We start from the raw sequence: 25,076 nt of genomic DNA, 5'->3' as shown, positions 1-25,076 counted from the left end.
TGTGATTAGGCGTTAACAGAATTGTACATGCACTTTTGAAATGCAACAGAATTTCAATTTGGTGCATAGGTGCAAATTATCAACAGATGGCATGGCAAACGTCCCCACATTTGAATGTGTATTTCTGTTATATTACGCAGTGATAAAATGACAGGCCTGGGCATATTGATTTTGTAATAATTATTCAGTAATCCCTATCCACCATTTTACTCAAATCAAGGACTAAATACAAATTGGGATATGTGGGACATAGTTTGATTACACAAACCCTGCAGGTGCTGCTGATAAGTCACCATTGTAATTAATGCATTGGTTTCTGTGGGCAATTAGTAGGCAGTGTAATTTCTATAGGACTACCTTTGACAATAGTTGCCAAGTGTATGCAGTTCTTGACAATTCATTCAATGTTTATTAATAGTGCATAACTGATAATATAACTATTCCCTGTCTGACTGGCCAACGCATCCCTAGATGGGACTCAATATGTTTGGCATGGAATCAACTGAATGAAACATGTGAACAATTTGGCCTATGTTTCAATTATGAGGCAAATCCTAGTCATTGATTGACCATCCAGTCGAGAGCACCATGAGAGCACGACTAAACGTCTGATTCAAGCTCCGCCTTCTCTCCTTCCATCACTTTCCCTTTCAGTCCGTGAGACAGAGGGGACGTGCCATACACATAGACATTATAACCAGGCCATACAGTCACTGGGACGTGCTCGCGCTCGGCCACCGTGCGTGAGTGACAGTCGGGAAGTGCATCTCTACTGCATCCTTCCATCTGCTCCGAAACTGAGAGAATTCAGTTGGTATCTGTTGGTTTGTTAAATTAATCGTGGGCTTTTTAAGCAGTTTGATAAATGTTAATAGGGTGAAAACATAGACCAGGAGTTTGAACGGGAAGAAACTGACATTGTTACGAAAATGAACGAGACAGAGAACATCCCACTTGCAGAATACGATTTCGAAAGAAAATTCGATGAAAAGGGGGCTCTCGAATGGATGCAAGAAAACTGGTAAGTAGACTACCAATTCACCCAAACACATCTGGATAAAAGAGTAGCCTAGCCTACGTGGTCTAAAGCCGGGGAATTCTCCCCCCGTCGCCGCCAATGTTGGCTGAGCTCTCATCCACACACAATGTCATTATTTAGCCTACACGCCATGCAGGCACATTTCTTTTATTGTCCACATTCGTCAATTTGATTCCTAACTGTCGCATACTTTTTCCATTCATAGGCTACCGAAGAGTGCATACAATGTGTTGTGTGGGTTTTGATTATGCTACAAAGTAACGTTTAGTCAATAATTTATACATACGACTACTACAGATACAATTATCTTTGAGAATACTGTACAGGGGCAGACTGGGACAAGAATTCGACCCTGGCATTTTACTAGACCACGTCACTGGGTGTGCCACCAACTCACCACCAACCATGCACACACAACCCATCACCACAAATACACTCTACTACACTCTGACCCTACAAACCCTACTTAGACACAGGCAATAATGCTAACACATAACATTGGCAGTGCAGTACAGCGTTTCTCAGCTATTTCTGTTCCAGTGACTGGTGGGACATGGTCCTCCTCTTTTTTAACCAGCTTATGTTTACAACAAATACAATATGTAAAAACACCACTGGAGATACAACTCTCCACTATAACTGGGCCTCTGCTCTAGCCATTTTGTTTCCCTCCCTGTTGTGCTGTCTGTCTGTCTCAGCATCTTCTCTGCTGCCACTCTGTGCTTCTTCTTGTTCTCTGTCTGTCTGTCTCAGCATCTTCTCTGCTGTCACTCTGTGCTTCTTCTTGTTCTCTGTCTGTCTGTCTCCATGTCTGCTTAACACGTATATGTTATAAAAGCCAAGCTAATGACTTAGGCTATAGTTGCTATATTATACTCTCAAAATATGACTAATTTCCCGATTTTTTTGTGTCAATAGAGATGAATTACATACATCTTTATGTGCACTAACTAATATCATTGGCTAATTCATTTGGGGTTCAACACCTGAGGAAGTGGAAACTCAAAGCACACGAACTAGATTAATATGATACCCACTGCTAATAGCCATGTATTCATCCATTAGAAATAACAATGATACCTACAGAAAGCCTCCTCTCGTTGACAGGGACAAGGGGACGAAGCATCCGAAGCTGTGTTTTTCCCACAATTGCGTTTTGAAATGTTATACGATCAGAACACATTTTCCTCTCTAGCGCACAGGAAAGAGGATAGTGGCTCGCTCATTACAGCAGCAGGCCCCAGTGAAACAGGCACAGGGGCAGGGCAGACACTTTTATTACAGGAATCATGAGGATAACTGTTTGATCAAATCATGGGTTTAGCCGCCCCAAAAAAGGAAGCTGAAATTGTAGAATGTGCTCTTTCTACTTTATAGGCACCGTTTCCATTTTGTTTTTTACAATCCATGAGCTTGGCTATCTAACTGATGAGTTGGAGCAGTTCTCTTTGCTGATGCCACGTTTGACTTTGAATGTGAGTTTGAGTGACCTCAGCTCAGCCTGTCAGAAAAACGGGCTGGCCCATCTGGGTATGGGTGCAGGTGTAACGGATGTGAAATGGCTAGCTAGTTAGCGGGTACGCGCTAGTAGCATTTCAATCAGTTACGTCACTTGCTCTGAGACTTAAGTAGGGTTTCCCCTTGTTCTGCAAGGGCCGTGGCCTTTGTGGAGCGATGGGTAACGATGCTTCGTGGGCGACCGTTGTTGATGTGTGCAGAAGGTCCCTGGTTCGCGCCCGTGTCGGGGCGAGGGGATGGTTTAAAGTTATACTGTTACATTGATGCTGTTGACCCGGATCACTGGTTGCTGCGGAAAAGGAGGAGGTTGAAAGGGGGGTGAGTGTAACGGATGTGAAATGGCTAGCTAGTTAGCGGGTACGCGCTAGTAGCATTTCAATCAGTTACGTCACTTGCTCTGAGACTTAAGTAGGGTTTCCCCTTGCTCTGCAAGGGCCGCGGCTTTTGTGGAGCGATGGGTAACGACGCTCCGTGGGTGTCAGTTGTTGATGTGTGCAGAGGGTCCCTGGTTCGCGCCTGTGTCGGGGCGAGGGGACGACGTAAAGTTATACTGTTACACAGGCCGTTGCCCACTGATCAGCCAAAGGCTCATTATAGATTAATATAATAGAGAAATTGCTCAATCTTTTTAAAAATAACAGGCCCATGGGCTGCAGTCCATGCCCCAAAAAAGAATAATATATGTACACTACCGTTCAAAAGTTTGGGGTCACTTCAGAAGAAAGTTATTTGTTACCACAATATGACGGGAACCTCAATGTATAGCCTGTCATACTGCTGTTCACTTCAGGTTGTGTAACATGCACATGCAGTCACATGCAATGAATGATTACTAAATATCAAATGTGATGATTACTATTCAATACATAGGCGTAGATACATTATAGGATATCAATAGGCCTACATTTTGTAACTGTTTTAATATCAACCCAAAGGCATGTCACCTCTCCCCATCAAATTAGTGTAGGTCTCAAGTGTTTCTCTTTGTGTCCAGTGGAAAAAGGGAGTCATTTTTGTCCGCAGTTAACATATCACTAAGGAAACGTTGAGACCTAGTAAGACTGCATTCTTGCACAGACTTACTTTGGCTCCTTGTTTGCATTTTCTGACTGAGAGACAGTGTTGTGTTTCACTTTCCGTGGCAAGCAAGCTGTCAAATGTGGATCGTAAAAGTCCAGGGGTATATTCAAGAAACGTTTTGCTATTGCAAAACTCTAAAACAGAACGAAACGGGGAAGGACCTATCTGAATTTGTCCAATAGAAACTCTCTGTTTGCTTCCGTTTCATTCTTAAACGGTAAACAGTTTCCGTAATGAATACGCTCCTGTAAATGTGCAGTGCTGGCCAAGTAAATTCACCCTGTTTCACCCTGCCCATGCATTCCTCAGATCGAGCTGATGTGTGTAGGCTACAGCAACGCATCAAAAGGGGAGGAGCCGGAGAAGCTTGAAACCACATCTAGTGCAGCACAGGGAAACCAATGCTTTGCTTGCATGTGACATCCAAGCCTACGACTGTAATTAATGGGCTAGACTTCTGCTTTCTGGGAACATTTGCTCCCACAGGACCCTCCCTTTCTCTCTTTCGAGGAGTAAAAGATGGTGGCCCACACATTGTATTTGTCCTGACTCCTTCACCTCAAAAGAATACAATGACTGCTTCTTGTCGCTTCATTATCTCTCTCTCCCTCTGTATTGGCCATCACACATTCCCTCTCTGTAATGCATAGACACAGTGGTGTTATTGCTCCTAATGCTTCCCTATAGAATCCTTCATCAGTCTAATGACAGTTTCATCCTCCCTTTGGGACAGACAGAGAATGACCACCGAAGCCCTACTGTATTTAGCAATGCATATAGCCCTACTAAACTGGGTCAAACAACAACATCTTCTCGGCCTAATATGCTCTGTCAATCTGGATTAGTCCTCTGGTCTGTCCTCAAAGTAAACCCCCTCTGCAATACACACATCATCGCTTTTTAGTATTCAGCCCTTTTTGCTTCAATTTCACTTTTTGGTTAAAAAAAATGTGTCCAGTCAGTGATCTGTCTAGTATTCTTACTGCAACCCGCTCCCAGCTGTTTTCACATAGCCTCACAGTTGATTTTAGACCGGAGTGATGTTTACTCAGTCTAATTGCCTCATTACCCACGGGCTGCAGTAGTAGAAGTTCTTGTCAGTATGTCAACATCTAAACTCGGTTAGTCCTTGGCTCCATGACTACGAATGGGGATGGGGACTGTAAAATAGAGCCTTGGCATGGATGGACAGAAGTGGGAGTGGTCTACAGGCCATGTCACTGCCATGTGCCCAGTGAACCAGCCCAATCCTGATCTCTGTTGATCTCTGTAATCTTTTTTAATAGTATGAATTTATATACAGTTGAAGTCGGAAGTTTACATACACTTAGGTTGGAGTCATTAAAACTTGATTTTCAACCACTCCACAAATTTCTTGTTAACAAACTATAGTTTTGGCAAGTCGGTAAGGACATCTACTTTGTGCACGACACAAGTAATTTTTCCAACCATTGTTTGCAGACAGATTATTTCACTTATAATTCACTGTATCACAATCAAAAGAAATCAGCCAAGACCTCAGAAAAAGAATTGTAGACTTCCACTAGTCTGGTTCATCAGTGGGAGCAATTTCCATACGCCTGAAGGTACCACGTTCATCTGTACAAACAAAAGTATGAAAGTATAAACACCATGGGACCACGTAAATCAATCCCAGAATGACAGCAAAGGACCTTGTAACGGCAGTCCTCCTCCTCTTCATCTGAATACCCAATAAACCAACACAGAAACAGAAAACATAGAATGCCCACCCAAACTCACGTCCTGACCAACTAACACATATAACAAACTAACAGAAATAGGTCAGGAACGTGACAGACCTTGTGAAGATGCTGGAGGAAAAAGTATCTATATCTACAAAAGTATCTACAAAAGTATCTATATCCACAGTAAAACGAGTCCTATATTGACATAACCTGAAAGACACTCAGCAAGGAAGAAGCCACTGCTCCAAAACCGCCATAAAAAAGCCAGACAACGGTTTGCAACTGTACATGGGGACAAAGATTGTACTTTTTGGAGAAATGTCCTCTGGTCTGATGAAACAGAAATAGAACTGTTTGGCCATAATGACCATCGTTATGTTTGGAGGAAAAAGGGGTAGGCCTGCAAGCCGAAGAACAACATCCCAACTGAAGCACAGAGGTGGCAGCATCATGTTGTGGGGGTGCTTTGCTGCAGGAGGGACTGGTGCACTTCACAAAATAGATGGCATCATGAGGGAGGAAAATTATGTGGATATATTGAAGCAACATCTCAAGACATCAGTCAGGAAGTTAAAGCTTGGTCGCAAATGGGTCTTCCAAATGGACAATGACCCTAAGCATACTTCCAAAGTTGTGGCAAAATGGCTAAAGGACAACAAACAAAGTCAAGGTATTGGAGTGGCCATCACAAAGCCCTGACCTCAATCCTATAGAAAATTTGTGGGCAGAACTGAAAAAGCGTGTGCGAGCTAGGAGGCCTACAAACCTGACTCAGTTACACCAGCTCTGTCAGGAGGAATGGGCCAAAATTCACCCAACTTATTGTGGGAAGCTTGTGGAAGGCTACCCAAACGTTTGACACAAGTTAAACAATTTACAGGCAATGCTACCAAATACTAATTGAGTGTATGTAAACTTCTGACCCACTGGGAATGTGATGAAAGAAATAAAAGCTGAAATAAATCATTCTCTCTACTATTATTCTGACATTTCACGCTCTTATAATAAAGTGGTGATCCTAACTGACCTAAAACAGGGAATTTTTACTCTGATTAAATGTCAGGAATTGTGAAAACTGAGTTTAAATGTATTTGGCTAAGGTGTATGTAAACTTCTGACTTCAAATGTAGATGATTGAGTTTAGCTTAGCTTGCCTCGTGGCTTGCTGTGTACATTCAGCGTACTGCCACCAAGCAAAAAGAACTAGAAATGTCAACTGCAGTGCCAATCCCAAAAGTCTGCTAAAGACTGACTCATCCATTCACAATGATCATTGATCACGTACATGCATTGTTGGAGTTTAAACTAGATTAAAGCTTGTTTGCATTTCCACCCTGCTCTCATCTAAATCATGACCTAGGACACTGGTAGTTACAGTAATCACCTGTGAACTGGGTTGGTGACATGTTTTACTTTTTTTTTCCTTAATAGGAGCAAGTCCTTTATGTTCTGTGGGCTATATGCTGCGATCATATTCGGGGGCCAACACTTCATGAGAGAGAGGCCCAAGCTAAACCTGCGTCGACCCCTCGTCCTCTGGTCACTCAGTCTGGCCATCTTCAGGTGAGTGACACACTGACCACTGTGTTTCACTATATGGCTTTATGTGTTTTTCTAGGCATCATCAAACCAATCAATCAATCAACCAATCAGTGTGATTGAAGCTCTTACTGAACGTTGGTGGTGGTTAGCCTCGTTATCCTCCCTCATCCTTGCTAACCTCAGCAAGGGAAATGTTGTCCACAAAAAGGTTTGTATATAAACTCAGCAAAAAAAGAAATGTCCCTTTTTCAGGACCCTGTCTTTCAAAGATAATTCTTAAAAATCCAAATATCTTCACAGATCTTCATTGTAAAGGGTTTAAACACTGTTTCCCATATTTGTTCAATGAACCATAAACAATTAATGAACATACACCTGTGGACACATTAAGACACTAACAGCTTACAGACAGTAGGCAATTAAGATCACAGTTATGAAAACGTAGGACACTAAAGAGGCCTTTCTACTGATTCTGAAAAACACCAAAAGAAAGATGCCCAGGGTCCCTGCTCATCTGCGTGAACGTGCCTTAGGCATGCTGCAAGGAGGCATAAGGACTGCAGATGTGGCCAGGGCAATAAATTGCAATGTCCCCACTGTGAGATGCCTAAGACAGCGCTACAGGAAGACAGGACAGACAGCTGATCGTCCTCGCAGTGGCAGACCACGTGTAACAACACCTGCACAGGATCGGTACATCCAAACATCACACCTGCGGGACAGGTACAGGATGGCAACAACAACTGCCCGAGTTACACCAGGAATGCACAATCCCTCCATCAGTGCTCAGACTGTCCGCAATAGACTGAGAGAGGCTGGACGGAGGGCTTCTCGGCCTGTTGTAAGGCAGGTCCTCACCAGACATCACCGGCAACAATGTCTCCTATGGGCACAAACCCACCGTCGCTGGACCAGACAGGACTGGCAAAAAGTGCTCTTCACTGACGAGTCCCAGTTTTGTCTCACGAAGGGTGATGGTCAGATTCACGTTTATTGTCGAAGGAATGAGCGTTACACCGAGGCCTGTACCCTGGAGCGGTATCGATTTGGAGGTGGAGGGTCCATCATGGTCTGTGGTGGTGTGTCACAGCATCATCGGACTGAGCTTGTTGTCATTGCCAGCAATCTCAACGCTGTGTTTTACAGGGAAGACATCCTCCTCCCTCATGTGGTACCCTTCCCGCAGGCTCATCCTGACATGACCCTCCAGCGTGACAATGCCACCAGCCATACTGCTTGTTCTGTGCGTGATTTCCTGCAAGACAGGAATGTCAGTGTTCTGCCATGGCCAGCAAAGACCCCGGATCTCAATCCCATTGAGCACGTCTGAGACCTGTTGGATCGGAGGGTGAGGGCTAGGGCCATTCCCCCCAGAAATGTCTGGGAACTTGCAGGTGCCTTGGTGGAAGAGTGAGGTAACATCTCACAGCAAGAACGGGCAAATCTGGTGCAGTCTATGAGGAGGAGATGCACTGCAGTACTTAATGCAGCTGATGGCCACACTAGATACTGATTGTTACTTTTGATTTTGACCCCCCTTTGTTCAGGGACACATTATTCCATTTCTGTTAGTCACATGTCTGTGGAACTTGTTCAGTTTATGTCTCAGTTGTTGAATCTTGTTATGTTCCTACAAGTATTTACACATGTTAAGTTTGCTGAAAATAAACGCAGTTGACAGTGAGACGTTTATTTTTTAGCTGTGTTTATAACTAGTTCTCTCTGAGAATTAACCGAAACATTGTTTAAACTAAACACACATGAACTATGTAAAAATAGTGATTTCTAGAGCGATATCTCAAAACTTCTCCTTTATAACACCTCTTCTTTAAGGATCCACGAGAATGAGATTCTTTGTGCAGATTTAAAGTAAACATCTACATTTAAGTTCAGAAGATTAGAAACACTTGTAGGACAATTTGTGAGTAATGGAAGGGTAACAATGTACTGTAGAAATGTGTCTACTTGAGAGAATGTTCAGGTCAATTCAAGGCCTGTCAACTGTCAACACATTCTTTTGTGGATTTGTTGGCTATGCTATCTGTACACACTTACTACATAAAGAGAAATTAGTGTCTGATAATGCAGTTTTAGGATCATTACAGGTACACTCTTAGAAAAAAGGGTACCAAAAGGGTTCTGTGGCTGTCAAATCAAATTGTATTTATCACATGTGCCGAATACAACAGTAGACCTTACAGTTAAATGCTTAATTACAAGTAGTGATGCACCGATATGAAATTTTTGGCCGATGCCGATATCCGATATTTTCCTTGCCAAAAAAACGATACTGATAACCGATATTAAACATTTTTGCGGCCTTTTAAGCATTCTAGTACAGTTAAATAGTTAACACACACGCATGGACGCAGCGGTGTAAGGCACTGCATCTCAGTGCAAGAGGAGTCACTCCAGTCCCTAGTTCGAATCCAGTATCACATCCGGCCGTGATTGGGAGTCCCATAGGGCGACGCAAAATTGTCCCAGTGTCGTCCGGGCCGTCATTGTAAGTAAGAATTTGTTCTTAACTGACTTGCCTAGTTAAGTAAAGGTTACACACACACACCACACTGACCAAAAAGTTATTTTGTTGGCATTTACGTATCTCCCCATTACCAGTAAAACATCATCAAAACCTATTTCTTTCACTTACTTGCTGTGCTGTTTCGTTGTTCATTTATTCAGTCGTTTCATTCTCAACCAGGATTTCTATGAAACGCCGTTTGGGTCTTTGCGTCTCAAAAAATATAGTGTTATTAACACTATTTGACGTGTCAAATAAGATTGTTGACCAATCAGGACCTGAATATGACTGCACGTCACATAGTAATTTAACGTGTTCATATATTTTTTACATAGTGATTACACATTGATTACACTATCACTCGTATTTCATACGTCACAACGATTCATCGATACATTTACATTACATTTACATTACATTTAAGTCATTTAGCAGACGCTCTTATCCAGAGCGACTTACAAATTGGTGCATTCACCTTATGACATCCAGTGGAACAGCCACTTTACAACAGTGCATCTAAATCTTTTAAGGGGGGGGGGGGGGGTCAGAAGGTACGTATGCTATGATGCTGGTAAAGTTGTCTCGCATACCTACAGTTGTCACATTTCTGACCTTATTTCCTTTGTTTAGTCTTTATTTAGTTGGTCATATTTAAGGTAGCCATAGGCATTGGGTTTTGTGGGTAATTGTCTATGTAGAACGTGTGTAGCCTTTGTATTGCACTTACGTTTGTAGCTTCACGGTCGTTTGTGTAACATTCGTCTGGTGGTGTATTAACGGACCAAGGCGCAGCGGGTGATGAATACATACTGACTTTATTACAAACAGACGAAACACTGACAAAACACTAGAACAAACTACAAAACAATAAAGGAAGGCAACAGACCTGAAACAAATGAACTACATATAGACGAAGGACGCAATAACAGGAACAGACTACCTTAAACGAACGGACAAACGAAACAGTCCCATGTGGAATACACTGACACAGGAACAATCACCCACAAACAAACAGTGAGAACAACCTACCTTAATATGACTCTCAATCAGAGGAAACGCCAAACACCTGCCTCTAATTGAGAGCCATACCAGGCAACCCATTAACCCAACGTAGAAAACACATAACATAGACTACCCACCCAAACTCACGCCCTGACCAATTAAACACATACCAAACAACAGAAAACAGGTCATGAACGTGACAGAACCCCCCCCCCCCCCCCCTCAAGGTGCGAACTCCGGGCGCACCCCTAAAACTCAAGGGGAGGGTCTGGGTGGGCATCTGTCCGCGGTGGCGGCTCCGGCGGTGAACGAGGACACCACTCCACCACTGTCTTTGTCCCCCTCCTTAGCGTCCTTTGAGTGGCGACCCTCGCCCCCGACCATGGTCCAGGAACCTTCACTAAGGCCCCTCCACAATAGAGGAGACAACTCAGGACAGAGAGGTAGCTCAGGACAAAGAGGTAGCTCAGGACAAAGAGGTAGCTAAGGAGAAAGAGGTAGCTAAGGACAGAGAGGTAGCTAAGGACAAAGAGGTAACTCTGGACTAGTGGCAGCTCCGGACTGAGTGGCAGCTCCGGACTGAGTGGCAGCTCCGGACTGAATGGCAGCTCCGGACTGAGTGGCAGCTCCGGACTGGAGGGCAGCTCCGGACTGGAGGGCAGCTCATGACTGGAGGGCAGCTCATGACTGGAGGGCAGCTCATGACTGGAGGGCAGCTCATGACTGGAAGGCAGCTCATGACTGGAAGGCAGCTCATGACTGGAAGGCAGCTCATGACTGTAGGGCAGCTCATGACTGTAGGGCAGCTCATGACTGGAAGGCAGCTCATGACTGGAAGGCAGCTCATGACTGGAGGGCAGCTCATGACTGGAGGGCAGCTCATGACTGTAGGGCAGCTCATGACTGTAGGGCAGCTCATGACTGTAGGGCAGCTCATGACTGTAGGGCAGCTCATGACTGTAGGGCAGCTCTGGCAGCTCCTGACTGGCTGGCGGCTCTGGCAGCTCCTGACTGGTTGGCGGCTCTGGCAGCTCCTGACTGGTTGGCGGCTCTGACAGCTCCTGACTGGTTGGCGTCTCTGGCAGCTCCTGACTGGCTGGCGTCTCTGGCAGCTCCTGACTGGCTGGCGGCTCTGGCAGCTCCTGACTGGCTGGCGGCTCTGGCAGCTCCTGACTGGCTGGCGGCTCTGGCAGCTCCTGACTGGCTGGCGGCTCTGGCAGCTCCTGACTGGCTGGCGGCTCTGACAGCTCCTGACTGACGGACGGCTCTAGCGGCTCGGGACAGACGGGCGGCTCAGAAGGCGCTGGGCAGACGGATGGCTCAGAAGGCGCTGGGCAGACGGATGACTCAGAAGGCGCTGGGCAGACGGATGGCTCAGAAGGCGCTGGACAGACGGATGGCTCAGACGGCGCTGGACAGACGGATGGCTCAGACTGCGCTGGGCAGACGGATGGCTCAGACGGCGCTGGGCAGACAGATGGCTCAGACGGCGCTCGGCAGACAGATGGCTCAGACGGTGCTGGGCAGACAGATGGCTCAGACGGCGCTGGGCAGACAGATGGCTCAGACGGCGCTGTGCAGACAGATGGCTCAGACGGTGCTGGGCAGACGAGCAGTGCAGGCGGCGTTGGGCAGGCAGCCGACTCTGACCTGCTGAGGCGCACAGTAGGCCTGGTGCGTGGTGCCGGAACTGGTGGTACCAGACTGGAGACACGCACCTCAAGGCTAGTGCGGGGAGCAGGAACAGGGCACACTGGACTCTCGATGCGCACTATAGGCCTGGTGCGTGGTACCGGAACTGGAGGTATCGGGCTGAGGGCACGCACCTCAGGGCGAGTGCGAGGAGAAGGAACAGTGCGTACAGGGCTCTGGAGACGCACAGGAGGCTTGATGCGTGGTGCCGAAACTGGAGGCACTGAGCTTGAGACACGCACCACAGGGAGAGTGCGTGGAGGAGGAACAGGGCTCTGGAGACGCACTGGAAGCCTGGTGCGTGGTGTAGGCACTGGTGGTACTGAGCTGGGGCGGGAAGGTGGCGCCGGATATACCGGACCGTGTAGGCGTACTGGCTCCCTTGAGCACTGAACCTGCCCAACCTTACCTGGTTGTATGCTCCCCGTCGCCTGACCAGTGCGGGGAGGTGGAATAACCCGCACCGGGCTATGTAGGCGAACCGGGGACACCATGCGTAAGGCTGGTGCCATGTAAGCCGGCCCAAGGAGACGTACTGGTGGCCAGATATGTAGAGCCCGCTTCATGGCACTTGGCTCAATGCTCAATCTAGCCCTACCAGTGCGGGGAGGTGGAATAACCCGCACCGGGCTATGCACACGTACAGGAGACACCGTGCGCTCTACTGCGTAACACGGTGTCTGCCCGTACTCCCGCTCTCCACGGTTAGCCTGGGAAGTGGGCGCAGGTCTCCTACCTGCCCTAGACCCACTACCTCTTAGCCACCCCCCAAGAAATGTTTGGGTTGTACTTGCGGGCTTTTCGGGCTTCCGTGCTAGACGCGTCCCCTCATAACGCCGGTTCCTCTCTCCGGTTTCCTCCGCTCTCCGAGCTGCCTCCAGCTGTTCCCATGGGCGGCGATTCACTTCAACTTTAGCCCATGGTCCTTTTCCTTCCATGATTTCCTCCCAAGACCAGAAATCCTGCTTCGTGCGCTGTCCGTTAACCCGCTGCTTGATCCGGGTTTGGTGGGTGATTCTGTAACGTTCGTCTGGTGGTGTATTAACGGACCAAGGCGCAGCGGGTGATGAATACATACTGACTTTATTACAAACAGACAAAACACTGACAAAACACTAGAACAAACTACAAAACAATAAACGAAGGCAACAGACCTGAAACAAACGAACTACATATAGACGAAGGACGCAAGAACAGGAACAGACTACCTTAAACGAACGGACAAACGAAACAGTCCCATGTGGAATACACTGACACAGGAACAATCACCCACAAACAAACAGTGAGAACAACCTACCTTAATATGACTCTCAATCAGAGGAAACGCCAAACACCTGCCTCTAATTGAGAGCCATACCAGGCAACCCATTAACCCAACATAGAAAACACATAACATAGACTACCCACCCAAACTCACGCCCTGACCAATTAAACACATACCAAACAACAGAAAACAGGTCAGGAACGTGACAGTTTGTTGTTTTGTTTCGTTTTGTTATAAGTGTTCGTTTCGTGTTTCACTCGTCTCAAATAAAAGAGATGTATTTTTCACACGCTGCGCCTTGGTCCACTCATTATCCTCAAGACGATCGTGACAATAATCCATATTTTAATAGGCTACTTAAACAACGAACAAAAACAACAAACTGACAGAAAGAACCGAAGACGCTACAGTCCCGAACCAGTGAACACAGACCAGATGAACACACGAACAGGAACAATCACCCACAAAACACACTACAAAAACAGGCTACCTAAATATGGTTCCCAATCAGAGACAATGACTAACACCTGCCTCTGATTGAGAACCATATCAGGCCAAACAAGAAACCCCACATAGAAACAGACAGCATAGATAATACCCACCCAGCTCATGTCCTGACCAACTAAATAAAACTAAACAAAGGAAATAAGGTCAGAAACGTGACAACAGTGCTGGTCATAAAAAAAGCTAGCTAGCATCATGGATGCAAACAATGTTCTTCTCCAAAACATAGCAAAACGACATTTGTTTCAGTAGCAATAGCTAGTTAGCTAACTATATAACTAGGTGTCATCATCTAAAATAACCCTAATTTATAAGACAGTTCTTATTTGATTAATGGTGGTCAGACCCATCTATGTGAAGCTAGCCACAGTAAGGATTAGCCACAATAGTGGACTTTGCAGTTAGCTTTCAAAATAAAAGTATGGCATACTTCTACTATTTGTATTAATTTGCATCACTGTCAATGACATACTTTTATTTTGAAGGCAAACCGCATATTCCACTATTGTGCCTAATCCTTATTGTGGCTTGCTTCACAACACATAAACCGTTCCGGTCGAGCGTCACTAGCCAGATGAAGCTAGCTGGCTGCTTGTAACATTAGCTTTGAGCAACAGGGTTAAGTACCTGGCTAGCTATTTATTTTCATGAACGGAAGTTTAATTTCAATAGGCAAACAACAAGTGGCAACCTAGCTAATACTTACTCACAAGAATTCCTAAATCATTGCTAAGAATAATGAAAATTACTGCAGTTTCTACTGGTCATTGTTTTCAGCCTGAAAAGAATGGGTTTAAAACTAAAGAGACATTTTACCATTTTACCGGAGAAAAAAATCCTAAACTAATTTTGCAGGACACTCTTAAAGGGGTGCATACAAATTAATCATCATGAGTAAGGAACTATGAAAATAGTTCCAATAAACCCTATTTAATCTATAAAAATATTTGTCATAGAAAATATGATTTTCAGTATGGATTAGATGATAAGGAGCTCATTGCCAAAAAACAAAAGTACAAATGATCTCATTAAGGTGTGCCACAGAGAAAAAGGTTGTGAACCACAGTTCTAGAGCAAAATGGCTCTTTCCCAGGTGGGTGCTACACATTGATAGTGGATGAGGTGAGTTTTAGTCGAACAATGTACTGTATAATGCTGTAAAAGGGCTATATAAATACAATCTGTTTTCCTTATCATTAAAGTGGCAATCAGCTGTTGAAACAATAACAAAGTGGATCCCCACCCCTGTTTTGGTAAAAGGCTGAGGGATGGGGCTGGAGAAATGTAACCACTCAAGTTCATAGACAGTGCTATAGATGCAAGGACTGACCATCCATGATAGAAACATGATAGTTTTAACCATTTTTGAGGCTATATAGTGTTTGTTTACATTTACTTTGTTTACAAACATTGGAGTAAAACAATATTATATTTGTGGTTCTGATGAGGTATGACAGTCGAACTAAGCTCATGAGGCATTTATAAATTATATTCTTCAAGAATCAATTGGTACATATCATTAATTTCTAAGTAAAAAAAATGCTGTAGCAGTTGTAGATTGCCCCTTTAAGGAGGAGTCAGGGCTGTTTTGGTGTGCCACAGAGGTGCATCATCATCATCCGTGCCCATGCCCTCTGCTGAGCCAGCTGTTAATCCTAATCACAGAGCCGTGGGTTTAACCTGCCCACTCAATCCCACTGCTGCTAGCTGGACAGGATTGCGTGCCCTCTGTATATGAAGCACTTCATATATTCATTACTGCACCACCACTGCAACGTTCTACCACATGGGGTTTTTAAAAGCAGGCTACTGGCCTGTAATAGATAGGTAGTTACCAATGATGATGTTGGTGTTAGGTAGTTACCATAGCTAATGTATTGATAGGTAGTTACCAATGATGATGTTGGTGTTAGGTAGTTACCATAGATAATGTATTGATAGGTAGTTACCAATGATGATGTTGATGTTAGGTAGTTACCATAGATAATGTATAGGTAGGTAGTTACCAATGATAAGATAGTTATAGGTAATAGGTAAGGTAATTAATTACCACATCTGACACCAACTGACACCGACAGGTACCAACACACTCTTGAACAGCTTCTATCCCCAAGCAATACGACTGATAAATACCTAACAAAATAGCTACGCGGATCGAGTTTACCTTGTATCTTTATTGACCTTTTATTTCAGTATTTGCACCGTCTCCATGCACACTCACAGGGCCCTACACACTCACACACACAAACACTGTCCACAAACGCCATCATTTTCTCACTCACACATAATATGCACATACATTTATACTGACTCTACACATCCGCACACACCCACTCACATGCAAGCTGCTGCTACTCTGTTTATTTTATATCCTGTTGCCTAGTCACCTTACCCCTATACAAAATTACCTCCATCACTCCGGTATCCCTGCACATGTACTGTAAATATGGTATTGGAACTGACTTTTTTAATATTTCCTGTATATTGTCTGCTTACCTACTTACTTTATTGTGTATTTCTTATTCTTATTTCTCGTGTTTGTTTGTGTTTTTCTATTTTTCTCTAGTTGCTGGGTTTTGCGTTTGCAAGAAAGGCATTTCACTGTACTTGTGCATGTGACATTAAAACTTGTCGTGAATGGAATGGTATCAAAACACACATGGTTTTTATACGTTGGATACCATTCCATTCACTCCATTCCAGCCATTATTATGAGCCGTCCTCCCCTCAGCAGCCTCCACTGTTCCGCACCCTCAAAATGTCAACTGTGTCACTTGGTTCTCTCGCTTTGTGTGTTGTTCCCATTGTTTGACTGAGGTGTTCAGTTACATGGGTTTGAAGATGGCTTCCTGGAGTATTACTGGACCATTACAGGCCTTGAGATTTACAATTGATCTGTAAAGACAGGTGATGTGTTTTCATAGGGCCGTCCCAACTGAGACGACGTCACGCTGTACGTAGGAGCCGCAGTGTGTTTCAGATGAGAAGGAAAGCTATAAATCGCTAGTGTTTACTAAGCAGACACATCCTGTTGACAAAGTAAGAGCATGTGTGACTAAGTCTTTGTTGGACTTAACGGAGTTCTAAAACAGTTGGAGACGGAGGGGGGGGGGGAGGACAGCCAGCTGGAGATGTGACCCACTGATATGTCTTATCTCGTTTGTCTTGGTTTCAGATTTTGAGCGCCATGGCAACCGCAACAGTGACCGTTCATATAGTTGAGAGCTATATCACTTTGCATCATGGCACCGCAAAGCTGACAGTATAAAATATAGTTGAGCGGCGTATTTTGCGTTACGTTATGACAACCACAAAGCTTACAGTTCAGGGTTATCGTATAGCAGCAAGATAGAAATATGAGCTGAATTCGTGAACAAAAATACTTACTTATGGTCAACTCTGATCGACCCATGGGCATTATACTTGTGTTGACGTTTTTTCCTATACCAATTACTTGTATGTAACTGTGAATTCCCTATAGTTAGACTGAGCAAATCTAATACACTTTTATTTTATCCCATGCGCCGAATACAACAGGTATACAACGAATACAACCTTACCGTGAAATTCTTACTTACTAGCCCTTAACCAACAATGCAGTTCAAGAAATAGTGTTAAGAAAATATTGACTAAATATACTTAAGTAAAAAATCAAATAAAAAGTAACACAATAAAATAACAATACCGAGGCTATATACAGGGTGTATCGGTACCGAGTCAATGTGTGGGGGGTACATGTTAGTTGAAGTAGTTTGTACATGTATGTATAGGGGTGAAGTGACTATGCACAGATAATAAATAGCGAGTAGCAGCAGTGTTAAATCTAAGGGGGGGAAGGGTGGGAGTCAATGTATATAGTCTGGGTAGCCATTTGATTAATTGTTCAGCAGTCTTATAGCTTGGGGGTAGAAGCTGTTAAGGAGCCTTTTGGACCTAGACTTGGCGCTCCGGTACCGCTTGCCATGCGGTAGCAGAGAGAACAGTCTATGATTTGGGTCACTGGAGTCTTTGACAATTTTTCAGGCCTTCGTCTGACACCGCCTAGTATATACAGTTGAAGTCGGAAGTTTACATACACTTAGGTTGGAGTCATTAAAACTCGTTTTTCAACCACTCCACAAATTTCTTGTTAACAAACTATAGTTTTGGCAAGTCGGTTAGGACATCTACTTTGTGCAAGTAATTTTTCCAACAATTGTTTACAGACAGATTATTTCACTTATAATTCACTGTATCACAATTCCAGTGGGTCAGAAGTTTACATACACTAAATTGACTGTGCCTTTAAACAGCTTGGACAATTCCAGAAAATTATGTCATGGCTTTAGAAGCTTCTGATAAGATAATTGACATCATTTGAGTCAATTGGAGGTGTACCTGTGTATGTATTTCAAGGCCTACCTTCAAACTCAGTGTTTCTTTGCATGACATCATGGGAAAATCAAAAGAAATCAGCCAAGACCTCAGAAAAAGAATTGTAGACCTCCACAAGTCTCTCCAAGAGATGAACGTACTATGGTGCAAAAAGTGCAAATCAATCCCAGAACAACAGCAAAGGACCTTGTGAAGATCCTGGAGGAAACAGGTACAAAAGTATCTATATCCACAGTAAAATGAGTCCTATATCGACATAACCTGAAAGGCCGCTCAGCAAGGTATAAGCCACTGCTCCAAAACCGCCATAAAAAAGCCAGACTACGGTTTGCAACTGCACATGGGGACAAGGATTGTACTTTTTGGAGAAATGTCCTCTGGTCTGATGAAACAAAAATAGAACTGTTTGGCCATAATGACCATCGTTATGTTTGGAGGGAAAAGGGGGAGGCTTGCAAGCTGAAGAACAACATCCCAACCGTGAAGCACGGGGGTGGCAGCATCATGTTGTGGGGGTGCTTTGCTGCAGGAGGGACTGGTGCACTTCACAAAATAGATAGCATCATGAGGTAGGAAAATTATGTGGATATATTGAAGCAACATCTCAAGACATCAGTCAGAAAGTTAAAGCTTGGTCGCAAATGGGTCTTTCAAATGGACAATGACCCCAAGCATACTTCCAAAGTTGTGGCAAAATGGCTTTAAGGACAACAAAGTCAAGGTATTGGAGTAGCCATCACAAAGCCCTGACCTCAATCCCATAGAAAATGTGTGGGCAAAACTAAAAAAGTGTGTGCGAGCAAGGAGGCCTACAAACCTGACTCAGTTACACCAGCTTTGTCAGGAGCAATGGGCCAAAATTCACCCAACTTATTGTGGGACACTTGTGGAAGGCTACCCGAAACGTTTGACCCAAGTTAAGCAATTTAAAGACAATGCTACCAAATACTAATTGAGTGTATGTAAACTTCTGACACCCTAGGAATGTGTTGAAAGAAATCAAAGCTGAAATAAATCATTCTCTCTACTATTATTCTGACATTTCACATTCTTAAAATAAAGTGGTGATCCTAACTGACCTAAGACAGGGAATTGTTACTCGGATTAAATGTCAGGAATTGTGAAAAACTGAGTTTAAATGTATTTGGCTAAGGTGTATGTAAACTTCCGACTTCAACTGTAGGTCCTGGATGGCAGGAAGCTTGGCCCCAGTGATGTACTGGGCCTTACGCACTACCCTCTGTAGTGGCATATGGTCGGATGCCAAGCAGTTGCCATACCAGGCGGTGATGCAACCGGCCAGGATGCTCTCGATGGTGCAGCTGTAGAACTTTTTGAGTATCTGTGTACCCATGCCAAATCTTTTCAGTCTCCTGAGGGGGAAAAGGTATTTTCGTGCCCAATTCATGACTGTCTTGGTGTGTTTGGACCATGATAGTTTGTTGGTGATGTGGACACCAAGGAACTTGAAACAGATGCACTTGACACTATCTCTTTAGTAAATCTATGTGTTTCATTCCACAGTATCATCGGAGCGGTCAGAACCGGTTGGTACATGTTCCATGTCCTCAACAAAAGCGGTTTTAAGCAGTCGGTGTGTGACACCAGCTTCTACAGCGCCCCTGTCAGCAAGTTCTGGGCCTACGCCTTCGTCCTGAGCAAGGCCCCAGAGCTGGGTAAGGAATGTCCCAAATAGGGTCCCGTTCTGAATGCTTCAGATAGATATATGTCATGTGGAACAGACATACTTCTTTGTCATACAGTGTAGAATAGTCAGCTCGACTCGAGCTGATCTATACAAGACAATTCTATATACTTAATGTGACCCTGGCCCACGAATGGGAGAGATGGAGGGGGTTGTAATTGGTCAATTATGTCAGAGGGCAATTTAGAGAGAAGGAGGCTGGCGCAGGACAAAAAAACAAACTTGAAACAATTTGTCTATTTATGTGATTCCGGAAGCACTTGGAAGTTTGTAGTGCACTTACATTGATCAGCGGAGGCCTATTACCTCAAGAGCTATGTGGCTGCAAGGTCATGCCATTTCCTCTCCCAGAGCAGTAATCTAGTCACTTATGCCTATCTGTCAGTCAGACAGGGGATGCAAAAGCGCTGGTAAATGGACAGAGATGCTGACTGACTGCGCTATGTCTCTTCCTGAGCAAGAGACAGGAAGGGCATGCTCGCGTTCTAGAATGGGACAGATGTTCAATATATTAAGCCTGTTTAGTTTGTACTGTACAGGGTGTGCAGTTTGAGTTTATTGGAGTGTGTTAGGATGTTGTTGTATGCTTCCTAATATGGTGTGTGTGTGTGTGTGTGTGTGTGTAGCGCTTTACTGTACTTTTTGAGGACCACAAACAGACATCCCATCTTTCCAGGTCATTTTTGGAAGTGAGGTCGAAATATCCAGTCCTCACAATGTTTTTCTTCTACTGTGTGTTGTCACTAGTGCTTGAGTGCTTGAGAGAGAGTGAAAGTGATCAAACATCAGAGTATAACTAAGTGATTTCTCCCTCCCTCCCTCCCTCCCTCCCTCCCTCCCTCCCTCCCTCCCTCCCTCCCTCCCTCTCTCCTCAGGTGACACGGTATTCATCGTGCTCCGTAAGCAGCGCCTCATCTTCCTCCATTGGTACCACCACATCACAGTGCTGGTCTACTCCTGGTACTCCTACAAGGACCAGGTGGCAGGTGGCGGCTGGTTCATGACCATGAACTACCTGGTCCACTCCTTCATGTACACCTACTACGCTGCCCGGGCTGCGGGCTACCGGGTGCCGCGACCCTGCGCCATGGTCATCACGGCCACCCAGATCATGCAGATGATGATGGGGCTTGCTGTCTTAGGCTTGGTTTACCACTGGATGCACGAAGTGCGCTGTCCCTCCTACATGCCTAACATCGCCTGGGGCTCGCTCATGTACCTCAGCTACCTGGTCCTGTTCGCCTCATTCTTCTACAAGTCCTACCTCAAGGGCGCCGCTTACAAGGTTGGCAAGGGATCCAAGGCCGAGTAGGGGCTGGATTCGTCAGAGGCAAGTTGCACACTGGGCAAGTCATATTAGAGTGTGTGCCTAATTGAGAAGAATATTGCGTTGTGCCATGATGTGAGTCACAACTGGTTTTAATGGTTGCTGGGTACACGGCAATTGTGACAAGCCATTTTTCCCCCACCCCGACTTTATATAGCTGTAGCTTATCTAACGAACTAGAACCATGGATTACATGATATTAGAACGGTCGTTGAGAGTGGACCGGGGAACCAGTGCATGGTCAACACAGTGTAATATACTATGATCGATGGATGAAAGAAAGGGAGGAGACAGATAGAGAGAGAGGCCAGTTTGTGTTTGACTAATGTACTACTCGCTTCATTTTGATTTCTTGGCTTCGTTAATCAATCTCTTTGACCAGCTGCTTCAGTCAGAGTCCAGTGAAAAACAGCCATATGTGGCCTGAGGCGTCTCCAAGGGCAGTTTACAACCGCGTTTGCAGTCTGCACGTTCATTGAATTTGACAGTCACAGGTGTTCATTCATACAGAAAGAAAGACTCCTTTTGAAATCTGGTGCTTTTTAGACCAGCGCTGAGAATTCTCTCACTAACTTATAGGAAGTATATTGAAGTGATGATAAAAAGTCATTAACGAAGGATAATTCTTCTGTTTTAGTTGTAGGGAATTTTCTGGGAATGGGTGGGAGGAGATGAGCACACTGAAGGGATTGACACTCAGAACAATGTGTCCATTGTAAATAATATATCTTAAGAATGTATTTATTTTCTTAAAATCTCAAGTCTCTGGTGGTACTTAACGTGTACCAGGAAATAGTGTGACTCACTAAGGTTCTGCCTGTCTTAAATTGTGCAGTTTGAGTTTTGCACTTTTGTATTTGAAACAGTTTTCTTTACATCACAACAATGCACTATATTGTTTCGTTTTTTTTAAAGTCTTTCTACATCTGTTCATTAAAGAAAGGGAAGTCCCCTGGCACCACATTGCTTCTTAAAGGGAAAAGTCATGAAGGTTATCTTTGCTTCTTAAAGGGAAGGTCATGGAGGTTACCTTTGCTTCTTAAAGGGAAGGTCATGAAAGTTATCATAATGTCTGTGTGGTAAGAGTTGCATTGTCATGTAAGAACTATTTGAGTCTAGGAGGTAAACTTTTTTGGATTTTCACATTTGATAGATATTCCTTTTCTACGTGGTAGAAGAAAATATCCATATTCGTATATACCAGTATGAAAACCAAGGATAGGAGGATAGGTTATAACGTTACACAAAGACACACATTCCTTTTTCTTTCCTCCTACTTTAAATATGACCACCAGTGTAGATTGGATAGGGGCTCAGGTCAAGACAGCGAAAAAGCTTTTGTTGTTGTCTAGAATCTAGTAGATGCAGAAAGTAGTGTCTTGTAAGCACACCTAACCACTAGTGAGTTTTAACCCTTGGCAGCTTGTGTGTGTCTTCCTTTATGTTTATTATAGAGCTGTACTGTATTATCTCCCTCCTACCCATAATCCTAGAGCCATACTGGTGTGAGCACATGTTCTTTAATGTATGTTTGTATCACACTGAGAGTAGTTACCATGGCTTAAAGTACAGGGACTCTTTTGAAGGGTAATGGTAACTACTAACAATTGCCTAACACTTGCCTTCATAAGCACTACTTATAACCCCCATAACGCAAGCTGTGACTTCAAGTGTCATAGATCTCATACTCTATCTGTGGGTTTATTAGCTTCCAACACAAAGTGAGACAGTCTAGCCTTTACACAACTGGTAGTCGCCAAATGTCTTAAAGGGAAATTTCAAAATTGTTCAACCTCATATCCATCATTTCCAGCACTACTCCAACGTCATGCATCATCTGGTGTGCATCGTGTGATTTTAACTAAGTAGTAGGCAATGCCTAGTCATCATTGGTTGAAATCACACCAGATGATGCCATTGGAAAAACGTACCTTCCTTCATCTTTTTGACTACAAAACATAGAAACGTGCCATTTTCACGTATGTTGATGTTGAGGTAGTGCTGAATATGAAGTTGACATTTTTTCAATAATTTCCTTGAAATAGTGCTTCTAATCCTATTATAATGTTGTGTTTATGAAGGAGTTACACTGCCCTTATGTAATACCCTTCATATGACTCAGCTGTAACACCTGATGCTGGAGCAGGCACATACTGTACTACCATTATTATAGACTAGTCCAATGAGCTTAGCAGTGTTTAGAAGTGTGAATATTTTTTTAAGGCCATACTAAATCTGCAAAGTACATTTCTTTCACTTGGCTGTTGTTGTGTCAATAATGCTGATATTATGATCATGATGTGACATTATAAATGTTGTCCACCCTCCACCTTGAAGCCGACGGTTGCATTTTAGTTGTAAAATATCATAGCGATAATACGCAGGGTATAAACTCAGTTTCTAATACATTGATTCGTGTGCCAAATGATGCTTCTGCAGATTTCTACACTGTTAGGTAAATGTGAGCAGAGTTATTGTTTGTGTATTGTCTTTGCTGATGTAGAGTGTAAGAAAACATGCTTATGCATCCCTGTGAGTATGCTGTCTAGTACGTAACTGATATGAAAGGGCAAAAAAACTGTCTTAAGGGCTTTAATGTTTAAATGTGCAGATTTTAAATGTCGAAACAATAAATTAATGTCTGTTTTGAAAGACTTATTAATTGTTTCATTCTTGCTGAAATCTGAAATACAGCTGTGCATCTTTGTTGGATGCATATGCACATGTACAGTCAGATCCAAAATGATTGGCACCTTTGAGAAAGATGAGCAAAAAAGACTGTATAAAATTAATTCTACAAATACTGAGCTACAGGTAAAAGGAAACACTTGAGTAAATGAGGGATATAAAGTATTTTGAAAGCAGGTGCTTAAACACAGGTGTGGTTCCTGAGTTAATTAAACAACATCCCATCATGCTTAGGGTCATGTATAAAAATTCAGTTGCCCATTATTTTGGCTACCTTGGCTAGAAGAATAGATCTCAGTGACTTTGAAAGAGGGGTCTCAAAGGAGGATAGGGGGTTTAAAGTGTGTGTGTGTGTGTGTGTTTGTGTCTCAGTCATCAGATCTCAACCCAATTGAACACTTACGGGGAGAGTCTGTAATGGCGACAGACAGCGTTTTCCACCACCATTAAACAAAACACCAAATGATGGAATTTCTTGTGGAAGAATGGTGTCGCATCCATCCAATAGAGTTCCAGACACTTCTATGCCAAGGTGTATTGAAGTAGTTCTTGCTCATGGTGACCTAACGTCCTATTAAGACACTCTACAGTATGTTGGATGTTTCCTTTATTTGACAGTTACCTGTATATTGTATGCTCAAAAACATTATTTTACACAAAAAAATTGATTTTCTTAAACAAGTAATATTTTTTTCTCTCAAAAAGAAGCTAAATTGGCTGCACCCCTGTTTTCAATATTTAACGGCACTGAGCCTTTTTCTATAATGTTTTATGAGATTGGAGAACACATTGGGAGGGATCTGAGACCATTCCTCCATACAGAATCTTTCCAGATCCTTCAGTCTGCTCGTATGGACTGCCCTCTTCAATTCAAATCACAGGTTTTCAAGTCCGGAGACAGATGGCCATTGCAAAACGTTGATTTTGTGGTCAATTAACCATTTCTCTGTGGATTTTAATGGGGTTATTGTCTTGTTGGAAGATCCACTTGCGGCCAAGTTTCAAACACCTGGCAGAGGCAACCAGGTTTTGGGCTAACATTTCTAGGTACTGGGTAAAGTTCATGATGCAGTTGACCTTAACAAGGGCCCCAGGACCAGTGGAAGCAAAA

General features: G+C 43.8%; 1 protein-coding gene across 1 annotated transcript; it reads left to right on the top strand.

Moving 5' to 3' along the window:
* The first annotated feature begins 647 nt into the window (after positions 1 to 647).
* Positions 648 to 23,929, top strand: LOC129856991 (elongation of very long chain fatty acids protein 6-like). Its single transcript, XM_055924832.1, has 4 exons — positions 648 to 1,021; positions 6,775 to 6,906; positions 19,770 to 19,921; positions 20,826 to 23,929. Exons 1-4 carry the CDS (start codon positions 930 to 932, stop codon positions 21,260 to 21,262), a joined length of 813 nt encoding a protein of 270 aa, XP_055780807.1. The 5' UTR covers positions 648 to 929; the 3' UTR covers positions 21,263 to 23,929.
* The last annotated feature ends 1,147 nt before the right edge of the window (positions 23,930 to 25,076 follow it).

This window comes from Salvelinus fontinalis, chromosome 1 (assembly GCF_029448725.1).
Source record: "Salvelinus fontinalis isolate EN_2023a chromosome 1, ASM2944872v1, whole genome shotgun sequence".
NCBI classification, from domain to species: domain Eukaryota; kingdom Metazoa; phylum Chordata; class Actinopteri; order Salmoniformes; family Salmonidae; genus Salvelinus; species Salvelinus fontinalis.
This window is presented reverse-complemented; position numbering and strand designations above follow the sequence as displayed.